Source organism: Choloepus didactylus, chromosome 18, assembly GCF_015220235.1.
Source record: "Choloepus didactylus isolate mChoDid1 chromosome 18, mChoDid1.pri, whole genome shotgun sequence".
Taxonomy (NCBI): Eukaryota; Metazoa; Chordata; class Mammalia; order Pilosa; family Megalonychidae; genus Choloepus; species Choloepus didactylus.
Genome location: NC_051324.1, coordinates 55,968,886 through 55,986,784, shown reverse-complemented (window position 1 = coordinate 55,986,784; position 17,899 = coordinate 55,968,886). Strand labels below are relative to the sequence as shown.

General features: G+C 37.9%; 1 protein-coding gene across 2 annotated transcripts in view; it reads right to left on the bottom strand.

Annotated features, from left to right (window-relative positions):
- POLG2 (DNA polymerase gamma 2, accessory subunit) overlaps positions 1–17,814 on the bottom strand; it is a 39,347-nt gene extending 21,533 nt beyond the window's left edge. For both annotated transcript variants that reach the window (XM_037809729.1, XM_037809730.1), the window contains exons 1-5: positions 14,837–17,814; positions 7,819–7,945; positions 7,590–7,695; positions 5,110–5,283; positions 1,569–1,709 (exon numbers count right to left, since the gene is read on the bottom strand). In XM_037809729.1, the coding sequence (XP_037665657.1) occupies positions 1,569–1,709; positions 5,110–5,283; positions 7,590–7,695; positions 7,819–7,945; positions 14,837–15,398 (1,110 nt within the window). In that variant the 5' untranslated portion in view covers positions 15,399–17,814. The remainder of the gene's footprint in view (positions 1–1,568; positions 1,710–5,109; positions 5,284–7,589; positions 7,696–7,818; positions 7,946–14,836) is intronic.
- Between the last annotated feature and the right edge of the window lie 85 nt (positions 17,815–17,899).

The window sequence follows — 17,899 nt, the reverse complement described above, 5'->3', positions numbered from 1 at the left end:
TTGCATATGCGCCTCAAGGCCTGATCTCCGTCCTTCCCCTTTCTGTGTTCACCAGAACTCCAAAAATCCTCTGCTTTTATTTTGGAGTTTTTCGTGTTGTTTTTTTTCTATGCCTGTCTCCTCTCTGCTGGGCTGGCTGCTCTCAGAGTCTCTGGTGTCTGGTCTCAGTCTATCTATGGTTGGAGTTTGAATCAGTAGAATGAGTTTCCGATAAGAGCAGCCACTGCAATTCTCCCTTCTCCTTCCCAGAGCTGACAGCCCCTCCTCCCCCGGGACTGAGCCTGGCAGGGAGGGGCGCGGGTCCCCTGGCCTCAAAAACTTACAGATTTCGCTGATCTCAGCAGTTCCACGTTTTCGTGAGTGTTGTATGAAGTATGCCCAAAGACAGATTGCTCTGTGGTGTCCAGTCCACGCAGTTCCTGGCTTTTTACCTACTTTCCTGGAGGAGTAACTAAAACATACAGCTCACCAGTCTGCCATCTTGCCCCGCCTCTCAGGATATATCTTGAAGGTAGAGTCAATGGGGTTTACTGATGGTTTGGATGTATGGTATAAGAAAGAACCTCCAGAACAATTCTATAATTAAGAACTTGTCTATATCCATATCAGGATAAATGAACACTGCATGATAAATCACTTAACGATGCAGAGTGGTGCTACAAGTTCACGGTGTCTGATCCTTGGTGGGCACTCCACATTACTTGTTAAATCTTTTGATTTGGGGCAGCTCCCTTTCACATTCAAGGGGAATACGTCTATTTCAAGCTCTTGCAACCTTAACCTTAACCCCAACTCCATCACATTTTAAGCTAATAAATTTCCCCCCAATTCCCTAAGAAAACAGAAGGTATGAGTAAAACTTTCTTCAAAGACTATCCAACCCCAGTAGCCTATTCATATCTGCACCACCCTTTTCTTGCCTGCTATTTGGAATAACTTCCTGAAGACAAATCCCTCCACTTGTGTTCTTGATCCCTTCTTGATCCCTCCTGTTTCCTCCAAATCCTGTTCCATTAGTCTTTCCTTTTCACTCCTATAGCTTCAACCTTTCCCCTCTCCTGATTTTCTTTGAGCCCATAAACGTGCTCAAATTGCATGTCCTAAAATAAGCCTTTCGCTTGCCCCAGGCCTACATCTAGCTCCTGTGACCCAACAATCAGTCGAGAAGTCAGATCCCTGGGGCAGACAGGACAACTCAGGTCTTGCAGGTCCTGTAGGTCCGGCTTACTTAGGCCTACTTACTAACACTTCTGCTCTTAATACAAATGAGGCTGTCAGGGGCTAAGAATCATAGAGAATGCTGTCTGCCCCCCCGCCATCAAACAGAAATGTTTTTGTGATTACCTAACAGGGATGCCTTTTTCTGTTCTGTGAAAACCTGAAAATTATTCCTGTGGTCAGATTCTAAAAAACTAAAAAATACTTACTTGCACTAAAAGAAATTTATTATTCAGAGTTTATATAAGAAACCAAGCATACTAATAATAAAAAAGGGAAAAACAAAACAAAACAACAAAAAAACCCATGTTTTTAGTTTCCCAAGTCTATCTCTAAAATATCAAACATACCTTTCTATGAAGATTTTTCTTCTTTGTAAAGGGATTCTCTGTGAGCTGGAAAGAATCATAGAGATAAGCCAGCATGCCTCGGTCTAGGTCTCCATTTATAGATAGAACACAAGGAATCACATTTTTGCGTCCATCTCGGCCCTTCACAGGAAAGTAGAGCAAAAAATAAAGCATTATTTAGCATATCTCTTAAAATTACATATTTTAGATGTATACCATCAGACTGCAAAATTTTTAAAGCCTGCTTTTTGGGTTATTACTTTAAGGCTATAATTATAAAATACAGCATAATGCATGACATAAATCAGGTATGATAAACAGATTTATCGTTTCCTCTCTTAAATTGCTTTTAAAATGATGAGGAAAGAAAGAACTCAAAATTAAAATTTTTCAATTTTAAGTTTCAAATGTAAGTTTTGCATATAAACAGTTCTGTCTTTATGTTCCTTTCTTCTATTATCATTGTTCACCTGAACATTCATGTGATTTTATTTATAATACTTAAAAAAAGCTTTTCAATCCTCAACCTCAACTAATTATGATCAGGCATGGTCTTCATTAATACATACTGGTACTGGCATTTTAAACCCATTTGAGTTGTATATGGTACTTTAAAGATTAATGTGAATTTGGACTTAAAGGGCAGTAAATGTTCTGCTACATAGGATTCTATTAACTATAACTCTATCAGCTGAGATCTTTCACACATTTATACAACTGATATTTAGTAAGATAACTACAAGATTCCATGGTGCCATTTGAATAAAAAAAGACTAAATGAAATTTAAGTATTAAAAGTGCTTTAGTGTTTTCTAATTTTTTGAAAACTAAATATCCAAAGGTGCCAAGATACCCAATGGCAACTCTTCTTAGCTAGAATATCTGATTTCTCACACCATCTAGAATGAATTTTTTCAATCCTTACACTGTTCTTCAGACTTAACTGACAACCTGTTTCATTGTTCTTAAAATACAATCCCTCCAAAGATATATTTAGATGTTAACTGAAAAATCTAAACACAAATACTAAATAGTGTCAGAAACCTTTCAAAAAAGCACACTAAACGATAAATTCTAGCTAATGTTTTAAAACATTTTCAACTAATGATGAATAGTTTTGTGAACTATGGAAACAGAGGAACAGTGTTGTGTGGAAGAGCAAACATTCCACAGCAGAAAGCTTCTCATTGAGTTCGTGAAAAGTATCCAGATAAAGAAAATAAGAGACTAATAGCCTTGATAAAGAAATCCTCTTCAAAACCCTAGTCACAAAGGGTAGAGTTGGTCTTTTACTAGGATAAGTAACCAAGCAAGTTTCATTTGAGAGTTGAGTGAAGCTGAATACCCCAAAATGAAGGGTGATGGTAGTGGGTTGTGGGAAAATATTCACAAATAGATTTATTTCATTAGTTAACCTATATTTAAAAATTAATCTTTCTATTCATTATATATGAAGCAGACATTTCCATTTTTATAATGCTTTCATGTTTCAATTAGCTTTTTTTTACTGCTAAGACTATATTAGCCACAAAATAGCACATAAAAACTCTGCTATCAAAATACATACGCACCTGTGGCCCAGTCAGAAAATCTAAACATTCAAATCTGGAACCACTGAAGAGTAATCAGTATATAAAAAGGCTCTGTCACAATTCTACCCATCCACGGGCTTCCTAAAACTTTGTATCTCACAGGACACCTAGTAAAAATCAATAATTTTTAAAGTATTTACAAGGTATCCTGAGCGACACAAAGTTTTAGAAGGCATGGTTCCTTCTTTAAAGGGATTATACCACTTGTTTGAATTCTTGAAAATGTTGTTTTCCTTTCAGAAGTAAACAGAGCTCCTCTTCCCTCTTACCAGGGCCAAGCTCTCGGGTCAGCTGTGGTAGAGAAGGGGGTGGGGGTGGGCTGTGTGTTCAGAGCCGAGCTTCCTAACCGCCTTTCCTCCTCTCCTTTGTTGGGGAGAAAAATCTGGTCAGAGCACCTGGTGAGGGGGTGCTGAGGAGCAGCAGCATGTCCAGGATCAAGCTTTCTAACTAAACTAGTCTCTCTTCCTTCTTCCTCCTTCCTCCCCCACCCTTCACGACAAGTGCCTGATGGGAATGGGGTGCTGATGTATCTGGGGTCTACCCTTGTGTAAGCATAGCTGGGAGTTTGGTTACATACAAGAAATGAAAAATAAGTAAATATGTTGAAGATAATGGGAACCAGGTCTCTCATTGTCAGAGAATAATAAATTTGGAAAGCGGGAAGGCTAGAATAAACTCTGTGGTGTTAGGTTTGAATATGGAGAATTGGTATAAACCTCTGGTTTTTAAATAAATAGATCAATATAGAAAAAGATACAGATGTGAGTGTGTAAATATTTATGCACATAATCACCTATAAATATTTCCTAGCTGTGTCCACTGAAAGGCCCTAGAAAGAATGATAAACAGTTGCAGTAAGTATACCTAGTGCTTAGATCTCAGTTTCAAAGACTGTTCTTCTCTAAAAGGAACAAAAGTCCCTTGGAGAAATGGCTAATTCCACCACCAGGGCAAGAAAATAAAGATGAGCCCAGAAAAATTTTTTGTCCTAGAAAGAAAGGAAGTGTTTGAAGAATTATGGAGGTATATCAAAAGGATACTTGCCTTTTGACAAGCTGAGCCTTAAAATAATGATAGTAACAGACAGTAAACCTCTTAGAAAATAAGAATCTGTGAATCCACACTAATTTAAATAAATATATGAATAAATAAATGGGGGAGAAGGGAAAGTTCTACTCTATAGTATACTGTTGATCAATAAATCTAGAAGTAATGATAAAATTAGGGAGAAAATCACCATTTGGCAATGTAATAATTGTATTTGGGCAAGAATCATTAATAGATGCTGCAAGTGATAAGTCAAAATTTGGTTAGAAACAGGGTATTTACAGTCTAAAGTATCTGCCCACAAAAGACTTATTAATTCTGTGTTAATTAATAAATACAAAAACTCATTAACTTTACATTGGGGAAACCTAGTAGGTGTCATCTTAACCAAGTGATAGAAGTTAACATCACCAGTAATGAGACAATTGATATTGTATGTTTCCAGATATGACACACTGAGAAGAGGACAGTGCCATTTCTATGGTATTCTCAGCCAAAATCATGAGTAAACATTAGATAAACCCAAAGTGAGAGACATTCTACAAAGTAGCTGGTCTGTACTATTCAAAAACACTAAGCTCATAAAAGACAAGGAAAGATTACGGAATTGTTCATCTGAAGGAAATTAAAGAGACATGACAACTCTATGAAATTTGTGATCCTGAAATATTAACTACATGAAGTACAAGTTCTGTGGATTGGATGGTAACAGTGAATTACTGTCAATTTCCTGATTTTGATGGTTGTAGTGTGCTTGTATAGTAGAGTGTCCTTGTTCTTGGGAAATACACACCGAAGTATTAAGGGGTATCATGTCTGCAACTTATTCTCAATTGGTTCAGAAATGTTCACAATTGGAGACTCTGGGTAAAGGCTACACAGGAGCTCAAGATCAAACATACATGTAATTTTGACACATTTCCAGGATATGTGTGTAAAAGTTCCTGATCTCCTAGATTCCACAGGGATTCTATTGGCTCCTTTCCCCAGGGAAAATTGTAGTAAAGTTTGTTTCCTTTTCGTCCCTCTTCATCCTGACAATCACTGCTGCTGAAGTTAGATGGACTCACTGCAAACTGGAAAAGAGAGTTTAAGTTTGACTTATTAACTCATTAAAGTAAACGTTAATCTATCATTAATCCCATAATTGTCTCTAAGAATTAAAATTACCTGAGACTTTTCATGATTCAACTGATTGAAATGTGTCAAGTCCTACATAAAAACTGAAATTTAATAAAATGTGAATCAATATACTCATAAAAATATTTTTTTTTAGTCTGAAAGAATTACAGAGAAAAACTATTGAGGCTATCTACCCTTTCCAAAAAGTGGTCAATATAAAGCGAAAGGTAACAATTAACTAAGTAGAATAAAGAAGGTATCATATACAAACCATTCTTTTACTTCAGTGACGTACATGATTATTTGTGATCATTCCCATTTAGGTTAGGTGGGTGTCTGGGGATTTTAAGAGTCGTAAAAAGGTAAGACAATGGCAAGACAAAAATGATTACTTCAATTCCTTTCTCTTCAGCATATACTAAAACTTTATTATAAATTATGGAATAATAGAGATGGAAGGACTCTTAGAGATGATTTGGGCTAGGGCTTTTCAAACTTTTTTGTAGCTGCAGAACCCTACCTAGTTCAAAATATCTTTTGTAGAACCTTAGTTCAAAATATCTATGCGAAAACCAAATATATAAAAAGACCAAAACCTACATTGTATTGAATGAATGTATAAACTCAAATTTAAAACATCACATTTACTTACTATAAAAATCAACCACAAAAGGGAGGCTGTTCTGGTGTACACTAACACATGAAATAAGGAGTTATGGATGACAGTTCTGGTCTTCTCTCAGCCTCAGTCTCCAATTTGTAACTGCATTTTCTTTTGGTTGCACAGAATTAAGAAAATGTTATTCATGCTAAGTAGTAATCTTTAGGTAAGCAATGTGCAATAGCTGAACAAGCCTGAGGGCCAAATGAGCTAATCTGTTAGCATAAATGAATGCTTGAACATCGGTTACCAAGTTGTTAAAATTTGGCATCTAAAATATTTGCCTTTTTTTAAAGGTATAGTCTAATAGAGTATAAATTAATTAAAATAAAAATTGAGTGAAAGACCTACAAAACCCCTGGAGGATCTCCAGAGAACCTAAAAGACTCCAACCAGCATAATCTGAAAGCCCAGTCTTTCCAAAGTGCCCAAGGTCGCATGGTTAACTGTCTTTCTGATAACACTGTTCCTTTTTTTCTTCATGCATTTCACAGTAGAGAGTGATAGGAATTAGCACAAGAATTTACTACTCAGAAATACTCATTGAAGTAATGATTAAAACAAAACATTTTCAATGCCTTATGAGATACAAAGTACTTATGAAGGCATTTGCCCTCAATTTATAATAGTTAAAAATTGCTAACATTTATTTGAGTGCTTCATTTTATTTTCTTCATTTTAAAGATGAGAAAACTGGCACAGAGGGGTTATATAATTTGCCTAACGTCACACAGCTAGTAAAAAGTAGAGCAGGTATTCAAAATGAAAAATCTCTGGCTTGAAGCCTTTCCCCTTAACAAAACTCGTTATATTGCACTCAAGGAATTAATGCAACTTTTAATCTTTTTAGTTAGTAAGATTATAATAGTAAAATAATTCAAGGCGACAACAGAAATCACAAGTCAGTACAGGATTAATCATCAAATAGATGGCAGAGATAGGAAATATGGGTAAGAATTCAGATATGGGAAGGATTACTACTTATAACATGGGGGGGGCAGATTACACGAAGAACATGGGACTTGAACAGAGTTTGAAAGATTAGGATTTGGAAAGCCAATTCAGATAGGGACTATACCATGAGCAAAAGCAAGAAGTGGAAAAAAAAATCAAATATGTTAAAGAAACAATTAAGTATTGGTAGTAAAAACAATAATAGCTACCATTTCCTGAGTTCTCACTATGCCCTAGGTATTTCTTAGCTCAAAACCATTTTGACTAATATGGAGAGTTCAAGGAGGTAGGCAGCAAGAGCTAAAGCTCTTGTAAGAGCAGGCAAGGGTCAAACTCTACACCAGCCAGGAATGCTGGATGAGGGATTTAAACTATACCCTGGACAAAAGTGCTTATTAACAAAATATCTGAGCATTAGAAAGAAAGAGATCAACAAATGTCTTTATACCAAAATAACTTTAGCTAGAACAATGAAAACCATTGCAAAAGGTTTTTCATTTGTATTTGTTGATTTATTGTAGCAGTCTCTTACAAATGTAACATTATTATATCAAATAAAATTTCATTTATTTTATAGAAGTATTACTTCTGACACACAAACAATTTACCTATTAGCTATTAAATTAAGGGTAATTATTATAGTACCTTTCTCCACCACAGGAGTCGATGACGTAACCAGAAATCAAGCCACTGGCTTGCAGTTCTCGGAGAAGTAAACCATACCAGAGAAGCTTCAGTCTTTTCCCCGACTCTTTAGATATCAGAAATATCAGAAAATTAACTTCTTTGAAATTTATATTATCTATCCCCAAGTGAGAAAAGCTGGTTTTTGACTATTTAAATAGAAGGTCAAATTATTTGCCAAGTGTTGTACCTTTCAGCACCATTAGGTATCTGATGAGTATCAGAGAGAGGATGAAAACACACTCCAATCTGAGCAAGGCCATAAGGTAGCCTCTTGTTTACCAGATCCAGGCAAGTAACATAATGCTTCAAGGCACCTGCCAAAAGATAAATCCATCATTGTACAAATCTATTCCAGAAACCCAAATATGCATCAATCAATGGACAAATTAACAGAATAACAATGTTAACACAGCAGTAAAAATAAATATAGCTATTACGGCAGATCTTAAGATCACCAAATTTTAGGTAATCTCCTCCAACATTTTATTTTGCAGATTTTCAAATCTACAAGAAGTTCAAAGAATAGTACAATACACAGTGGTATACCAACACCTTGATTCACCAATTGTCAACACTGTGCCACATTTGCTTTTTTTTTTCCTTGTTTTTTTCCCAAAACACTTCAGCATGCATCTCCTAAAAATGCTCTCTATAGACCACTATTATATTATAAAAAAATTAACCATAAGATCCTATCATCTAATATAATAGTTGATATTCTGTTTTTTTTCCAACTGTCACCCAAAATGTCATTTATTGTTGTTTTCTTTCTCCCCAATCCAGGGTCTAATTAAGGTTCATGCACTACATTCTGATTAGGTCTCTTTAATCTCTTTTAATTTATGCATTTCCTCTGACCCCTCCACTACAAGTTTGTTTTTAATGACACTAACTTCTGATGAGTCCAGGCCAGTCACAGAATTTGGTTGCCTGATTGTTTTCTGATGATTTAATTTGAGCTAATCACTTATGACAGGAATAGCTGATGTGTATGTCACATTACATCATATCAGAAGGAACACAATATCAAATGAACTCACCACTGATGAAATCATATTGGATTAATTGGTTAATGTACTGAATATCCACTCCCCTACAATATCCTTCTCCCCAGTAATCTTTTACCCAGTATTTTAGAATCCAATGATCTTTGCTGGGAGTGCAAAACGGTAAAATGATAGGTATTCTAACTCTGTCTTTCCTTCTACATTTACTGCATAGCTTCTGTAAAAAAGTAAGCTTTTTCCACTCCCCAGGCTCAATTACATATTTTTGATTAACACTTTATGGACTCTCAGATTTTTTTATTTTCTTCACTGTGTTATCACCCAACCATCAATATTCATTAGTATTTGTTGATTTATACAAATAATTTAATGTTCAATTTGTTGCAAATTTAGTCAGTGAGAGCCCTCTTCAAGCCAGCTCCTGTGTTCCTTTGACATGATCCCACTAATCTTTGAGCAATTTTTTGCCTTCTAGCACAAAATAAAGTGTCCCAAACTCACCTTGTACTTTCCCTGCCCCAGACCCGGAATTAGTCATTTCTCCAAGCACTGGTTCATTTTAGAAACCAAAATCTGGGTACTTGGTGTGTCCACTGCTACTGCATGTCATTGCTTCTAGGCTTTTTCAATGAAGAGAGTTAGGAAAGATATACTTTAAAAAATCCTGAGTTCATACTATATTACCAATTCAAATATAACATTACTGGGTTTCGCCTTGCCTTATTTTATATTTGCACCACTTTTCTCTTACAGTGAAGATCTTGGTTCTTAATAATTAAATTATCTATCTAACTCTTTGTTTTATCCTATAACCATATATACATATATATATATATCTTCAGAATTAGAATCCCAACATTTCTACTTAAAATAAACCTACTAAGAGCAGTTTAAGATTTCTTTGTAATTTTTATGCACTTAGACTATAGTCCATAACACTACATAACTAAATAACAGTGCTATGTTCCAGTTACTTGATGTAAAAAAAAAAAAAAAGTTACTTGATTTGAGATTTCCACATCTGTTAGTAGACTAGTTTGTCAACAACAATGATAAAAGTTGGTCAAAATATTCTTTTAAAAATTTGTTTAAAGGCATAGGAGTATTATCAAGACAGCAAGAACTTAAGTATCCATGATTTGAGGTAAACCTAACAGTTAGTGCTGCTATTCCAAATCTCAAGTGGCCGAGTTGAGAGGCTGAAATGCTTAGCCGAGTTTCCAGCTGTCTTAGGGAATGAGAAGTATAAAACTTGTAGTTTCCTGTCGTCCAGGGGGAGGGGTTCTAGTAAATACCCAGTCTTTCATCTGGGACACTGGAAGGGCTGCACTCTAGGAGTAGGGGTAAAGTGGAAAGATTGAAGCCCAGCCTCCAATCAGCTTAACTCATGATTGAATCATGAAGATACCACCCTATAACTGCCTGCCAAGAGCAAAAGTAAATCTCCCAGGAAGAAAAAAACACCATCTGGAGCCTCCTCAATTTATCTCTACAATTTTTCATACACAAATTACCTAGAATAATGGGAGAAACTGCTATTTGGCCCAAATGACCAAAAGCCCAGAGAAAAACACACTAGAAACATGGACTTCAAAATGTGATTAATGGGGAGAGGCAAGATGGTGGCATAGAGAGGAGTGGAAGCTAAGTAGTCCCCCTGGAACAACTACAAAAAACCAGAAACAACTAGTAAATAATCCAGAATAACTGCGGGGGGACAAACAAGACCATCCACTCATCACACACCAACCTGAATAGGGAGGAATGCCCGAGAACACAGCATAAAATCTGTAAGTAAAACCTGTAGATCCAAGTCGTGAGACCCCCTCCCCCATAGCCCGAGCTGCAAAGCCTCATGGTGCCAGAGAGAAGCTCTCTCCCAGCAAGGGAATATAGGTCAGCTGAGCTCCAACTGGGGTTTTAAGTAGCGAGTGTGAACTGCTCACTACAGATACGCATCCCCAAAAAACAGACAGAGGCTTTGGGTGACGACTGACCTTGGAGAGCCAGAGGGTTGCCTTGGACTGGGTCTGGAGGGGACTATCTGTTTCTTTTTCTGCTCAGTGGAGAAAGCCCCAGTCATTTTCAGTTTCCAGGGCTGTGACTCTGGGAAGGGTGGAGACAGTACAAGCAGAGAGCGAGACCATTGAAATGCTAATGACCTCCACCTGGGGGGTCTGTCTTCTCTAGGAGGAAAGGGGTGGGGCCCTTTCCATTCAGAACCAGACCCCAGAACCTGGGGGAACAGGCCATACCTCCTCATACCAGTCAAGAATTATAGGCTAACAGGCATCACCTGCTGGGCAGAAAAGCACAGTGACCTGAGGCATCAAAGGGTGGAGCAATTTTCTAAGACACACCCACAGGGAAACCAGATACTGAATATTTCTTCCCTCTGGGACCTGAGCCTGTTCTGGTCTGGGAAAACCTGATTTGGATAACCAAGGAAACCATACCTAGACAACAGAAAATTACAACCTACACTAAGAAAAACAGAGTTATGGCCCAGTCAAAGGAACAAACGTACACTTCAACTGAGATACAGGAATTTAAACAACTAATGCTAAATCAATTCAAAAAGTTTAGAGAAGATACTGCAAAAGAGATAGAGGCTGTAAAGGAAACACTGGGCATATATACGGCAGAAATCAAAAGTTCAAAAAAACAACTAGTAGAACCTATGGAAATGAAAGGCACAACACAAGATGAAAGACGCAATGGAAACATACAACAGCAGATCTCAAGAGGCAGAAGAAAACACTCAGGAACTGGAGAACAAAACACCTGAAAGCCTACACGCAAAGGAGCAGATGGAGAAAAGAATGAAAAAACATGAGCAATGTCTCCCGGAACTCAAGGATGAAACAAAGTACAATAATGTACGTATCATTGGTGTCCCAGAAGGAGAAAAGAAGGGAAAGGGGGCAGAAGCAATAACAGAGGAAATAATTAATGAAAATTTCCCATCTCTTATGAAAGACATAAAATTACAGATCCAAGAAGCGCAGCACACTCCAAACAGAAGAGATATGAATAGGCCTACGCCAAGACACTTAATAATCAGATTATCAAATGTCAAAGACAAAGAGAGAATCCTGAAAGCAGCAAGAGAAAAGTGACCCATTACATACAAAGGAAGCTTAATAAGACTATGTGTGGATCTCTCAGCAGAAACCATGGAGGCAAGAAAGAAGTGGTGTGATATATTTAAGATACTGAAAGAGAAAAACCACCAACCAAGAATCCTGTATCCAGCAAAGCTGTCCTTCAAATATGAGGGAGAGCTCAAAATATTTTCTGACAAACAGACAATGAGAGACTTTGTGAACAAGACACCTGCCCTACAGGAAATACTAAAGGAAGCACTACAGGGTGATAGAAGACAGGAGTGCGTGGTTTGGAACACAATTTTGGGAGATGGTAGCACAACAATGGAAGTACACTGAACAAAGGTAACTATGAATACGGTTGAGAGAGGAAGGTGGGGAGCATGTGAGACACCACAAGAAAGGAGGAAAGATAACAACTGAGACTGTGTAACTTGGTGAAATCTAGAGTATTCAACAATTGTGATAAAATGTACAAATATGTTCTTTTACGAGGGAGAACAAGCAAATGTCAACCTTGCAAGGTGTTAAAAATGGGGAGGCATTGGGGGAGGGATGCAATCAGCATAAACTAGAGACTGTAACTAATAGAATCATTGTATTATGCTTCCTTTAATGTAACAAATGTGATATACCAAGGTAAATGCAGATAAGAGGGGGAGATAGGGGAGGCATGTTAGACACTTGACATTGGTGGTATTGTCTGATTCTTTATTCTACTTTGATTTAAGGTTATTTTTCCTTTTCTGCTTCCTAGCTGTCATTTCTCTTCCTCTTTCTTTTGCCTCTCTACCTTCTTTGACTCTCCCTCCTGCCTTGTGGAAGAAATGTAGACGCCCTTATACAGATAGTGGTGAAGGTGGTGAACGCATAAATGTATGACCATGCAGAGAACCATCGATTATTTACTTGGGATGGAATGTATGGTGAGTGAACAAAACCATATTAAAAAAAATTGGGTTGATGACAAAACCTCGAGAGCAATAAGCAATATACTGAGTGAAATAAGCCAGACACATAAGGACAATTATTGCAGGGTCTCACTGATAGGAACTAATTATAATATGTAAACTCATAGACATGAAATATAAGCTACCAAGATACAGGACGAGGCTTAAGAATGGGGAGTGGTTGCTTAGTATGAGCAGAATGTTCAATTAGGATGAACTTAAATGTTTGGAAATGAACAGGGGTGTCGGTAGCAAGATGTGAGAATAACTAACAGCGCCGAATGGTGTGTGAATGAGGTGTGTGAAAGGGGAAGCTCATAGTTATACATGTCACCAGAAGGAAAGTTGGAGGTCAAAAGATGGGAATGTAGAAAACTGAATCCTATAGTGAGCAATGTCCATGATCAACTGTACAAATACTAGAAATCGCTTCCATGAACCAGAACAAATGTATGACAATACAATTAGAAGTTAATAATAAAGGGGCATATAGGGAAGAACTATATACCTATTACAAACTATATACTACAGTTAGTAGTATTTCAACATTTTTTCATAAACAGTAACAAATGTACTATACCAATACTACGAGTCAACAATTGGGGGGGGTTGGTTAGGGATAGGGGAAAATTAGAGTTTCCTTTTCTTTCTTCATCTTTCACTTTATTTCTTGTCTGGAGTAATGAAAAGTTTCTAAAAATTGAACAAAAATTAAGTGTGATGGATCCACAGCTGTATGAGGGTACCCAGGGGCAAGTGATTGTACACTTTGGATCTTTGGATAATTGTATGGTATCTGAACAATCTCAATAAAAATGAAAAAAAAATGTGATTAATGTTTTCAAGAAAGATAATGACATGATAGGGGAAAGGTCTAATGTAATTAGACACAGAAGGAGAAAAGAAAAGATAATGAGTCGTGGAGATATGTGGCTGAGATTTTTTAAAAATTACTCATAAATAGAGGCTACCACAATAGCTCAGACATGGAATAAAAACAGCAAGAGGATTGGGACTACAAATAAGTGGTAAACTGAGTAACTTCAAGCTAAAAACCTAGACAACCAAAGGATGTGGCAGATAACTGGATTTAAATTCCGGAAGGCAAGAAAAAGTCTGGCACATCAATAGAGGCTGAAAGAATGAATATCTAACAGAGCAAAATCTCATTTTCTAATCTCCAAGTCTGAGCAACTGGGAGGAAGGTAATCCCATTTAACAGAGACAGTGAAGAAAAAAATTGTTTGGGGGCATGGTAAATGAGCAGATAGTGATTTAATTTCCCAAAGTAAAGTTATCATAGAATAATAAAAGCACTAAAATCAAAATTGGTACATTTGTTCACCAGTTCGTTTTACTTGGCTTTATTTAAAGAAAATTTTAAAAGCCTAAAGTAAGGGTGCTAAATTTCAGAGAACCATGGACACAGGTCATTTTCAATTACTTAACAGTACCGCCCAATGGAAAATGCCAGAGTATTTTGCTAAAACGAGACACTGTGATAAGTATGCCCTGCAAAGAAGCCGAACTTTTTTCAGAATCTCTGCTTTCTTGTTCTATTTGACTTTAAAGGCAAATAAATGGTGCCCTACAAATTGCTATGCATTTTCTCACGAATCACTTATAAAATTTGATTAGTCCTACTGTTTTGTAGACTCAAAAATTACTTAAAGGGATCTTCAAATAACAGGTTGTATATCAGTTTTCAGTAAGAAAAACTAGGGGGAGGCATTTAACTTTTTGCTCTAGAAAAATGAGCTCAAAAGTTAATTATGTGTGAATTCGAAGAGTAACCGTGGAGGCATTAATAAACATTTTGGTAACGATGAACAAATGGTTCAAACACGTTACTGAATTTAGGTCCTAATTCGAGGGCTGCTCGGTCGAACTCTAAAAGTCTGGGTCTGCCCAGTGAAACAGAGTTACGAGGTCCTTCAGACAGATTCTTTAAGGAAAGGTAGCGATTCCATTGGACCAGTTTAGGAACAATGCTTCTGGATAGAAGCACGATCAATATACCCGACTACTTTAAAAACATGAAACTCAGACAACTTTGTTTTCCATGTGAATCAAGTGTCAGTGGTAATCCCTTTAATTCCACCCCCGACACCTATTTTGAAGCATGAAATCTTGAAGCATACCGTGCAGAAGATTCTCCCGTAGTTTCCCAGAAGTTTTTAACAAGTTCTCAAGAAATGCTACTAGCTGTTCCTTACTCAGCTCTTGGTCTTGCAAGATTTCGCGTAGAGTTTCTGTAGAAACTAACCTGAAGGCACAGTCCCCTGGCAGCGCAAGGCCTGGTTCGTGGTGCAGGGCGTCCACCGGGAAGACCTGCTCCCTGAACACGACCACCGAGGACCACCATTCTGCGGCCAGGTTCTTCCGCAACTCTATGCCCAAGGGTCCAAAACCCGGGTGGCACCCTTTCAGGAGAGACTCTCGGCTAAGCCGCCGCGTGGTTCCGCCGAGGAAATGCCTTCTCTGACAAATCTCTAGCAGCGCGTCGCTGCCCTCACCAGCCTCGGGGGCTTCTCTCCGCTCGCTCCCCAACGGGAGCTCCGCGTAGGACCGCGACTGCCCTCCGAGGGAGCCATTCCTGGTCGTCAACCGCTCCAGCTGCCCCCCACCTACTCGACTCCCAAACCCAGGGAACAGGCTCCTGCAGGTTTTACGGCAGGCCTTGACGGCTACACCGGAACACATCTTCCTCTCGGTTAAAGAACACAATCTCCCACAGGTAGTAGATCCAAGAAATCACCAGACAGCACCACACATCCGAGAGCCAACCGCGCAGGAGCGACGGAAGTCGGCGTGCGCGCCGGCGGCACGCCCCGCCCACGGAAGCGCGTCACAGCGTTCCGGGTCCGCCCGGGCTAATCTTCACCCCGAACGGCACCGGGCACGCAAATCTGGTTCTCTCCCCTTTTAACTTGCCGTTCTATACGTTTAAGTAGCTCAGGCCTCGCCCTCATTGGTGTTCTTGTTTTCCGTCCTGGTCAGCACCTTTAGAGATTATTACATCTTCTCTTCACTATAGCCATAGCCACTGTTGAGTCGGCTTTACTTTCCCTCCCCAAATATCTTTATTGCAACACCAAGTGTACACGGAAATTATTAGTTTTTCAGTCCATTACGATGGTTTGGAGACCCATGCCTTCGCAGCAACTCCAGGAAAATGCTGACACCAGCTGGCCTATCCCAGAGAAGTTACTTGCCTTGAAAGTTACCTTTCTTTCCATATTGCAATGGTTCTCAAAGGACCAGCATCTGCATCGCTTGGGAACAGGTTAGAAACCTTACATTGGACCAGGGGTGCTTTAACAAGACATCCAAGTGGTGCTGAGGTACATTGAGACCCACTTAACATGTAGGCAATTTCTTCTACCAGAGGACCCTTCTAAGGGTTGGGCATCAAAATAGATAGCAAGACTTTTACCTCTTTAAAACATACGGACCCATGATTACATGACAGCCTTTAGAAAGTAGTCCATTTAAACAGAGATCTTAATTGCCCAACCAGATAGTGGAAAAGTGGCACAGCCCAAATTCAGAAGAAAGGCTTATTACAAAGTTCTCGGTTTCTACTCCTAGTTCGAAAAACTAAATTTTCAAAGATCATAGTCCAGGTGAAAGGGAAAAGTTGCTATATGTCACTGTATTACAAGGAAGGGCAATTTATGAAGAGGGTAATGGCTTAGCAATCGAGTAAATGTAACGCAGAGCAGTTTTTATTTAAATCATGTCTAAGTAAGGCATAGAACAGGAAATCTTTTGGCACAAGCACCTGTATAAACATGTGAAAGTGGTCAAGCTAGAAAATAAAACGTATTGATGGAACACAAACCGTAGTAATTAAGTGCAAAGTGGGGCACTATTAACAGGTTGAGTTTCCCAGAATCAAACTCATTACCAGGAAAGAGGCCTAAACGCAAATAAGTATAAGAGAAGAATGGGGAGAAAAATCACATTTATTAGTTAAGACAACCACAGGTTGGACACAACATACATGCTAAAAAGTGGAGTCTTCTAAAGCTTATTCAAAAGGTAAATATGTAAATGTCTTCCACAGCCCCACAATCATTTCAATAATTGTTTACAAATTAAAAGGCCCACATTAAGACATTTAAGTTAAAAAAAATAAAAAATGTCCCAACTACCCAGAAAGCCTCTTAAAATGAATTTGACTACCCATGCCATTAAACACTTTTCAGTAAGAGAAACTAAACCAGTTTCCAATTTAATAGTCCTAGAAATACCTCTGTGCCCATCCCTCACATGTGAATTCCACTAAGACTTGGTTTAATAAAAAGAATTCTCATGAAGACATCTTCTTTCCAGGTAAAATCAATGAAAAGAAACATAACCAGACTCTCTGTAAAGACGTTCAGACCTAGTCATTACTGAAATAAAGGATTAGAAAGTTAACTGGTGAACTCAAGTTAAATATAAAGCTATCCCTTCTATCTTTCTAAGCAGTAAACCCATGTTAAATCTAATATGAAAACTTGTACTGATTTTCACTGCTTTTTTGGTAATGTTGTGTTGTCTTGATTAACCATTAATTTTGATGAGGGTTTTTTCCTTGTCTGAAAATGAAAATCTTCGTTTCAAGACCTCTAGCGTTCCCTGAATTATTGGAAAGACTTTCAATGTGACTAGTTACGAGCCTCAGGAAGCCTGTGAAGAGTAGAAGCTACATATAACCTGCACTAAGAACACTGAAAACAAATGCAATCAATTAAAAAGACTCAAATTTAGCTCCTGGTCAACAAGAGCTGGCCAAAAAGACTGCTTACAGTGGTTAAACCAGTAATATCTTGGTTTTGTTTTAGTTTCAGGAACTAACAATATAGCCAAGAAAAAGAATTTGATCTCTTTGTAAAGAGAAGCTATTTGGAGCCATTCCAATTATAATTTTGTAAAAGGAACAAACTAATCAGTTTTACTATTTCTCATTTAAACCATTATAGGCTTGATTTAAATGACCCACCTAAAGTTAAGGTAAGAACTACTGACAGAAAACTTTTATGCAATTTAACCTAGAACTGCAAATTTATATGCATCAATCTCACTTTAATTCTTGCAATATGAATAAATAGATCTTCATAAAAATGGCCCTCTGGGACCCCCACCCCCCACCCAAAGTAAAGGAACAAAGGAGGAAAAAGTCAATTTAATTTTTTTGAGTTAAAAAAGACCATTTA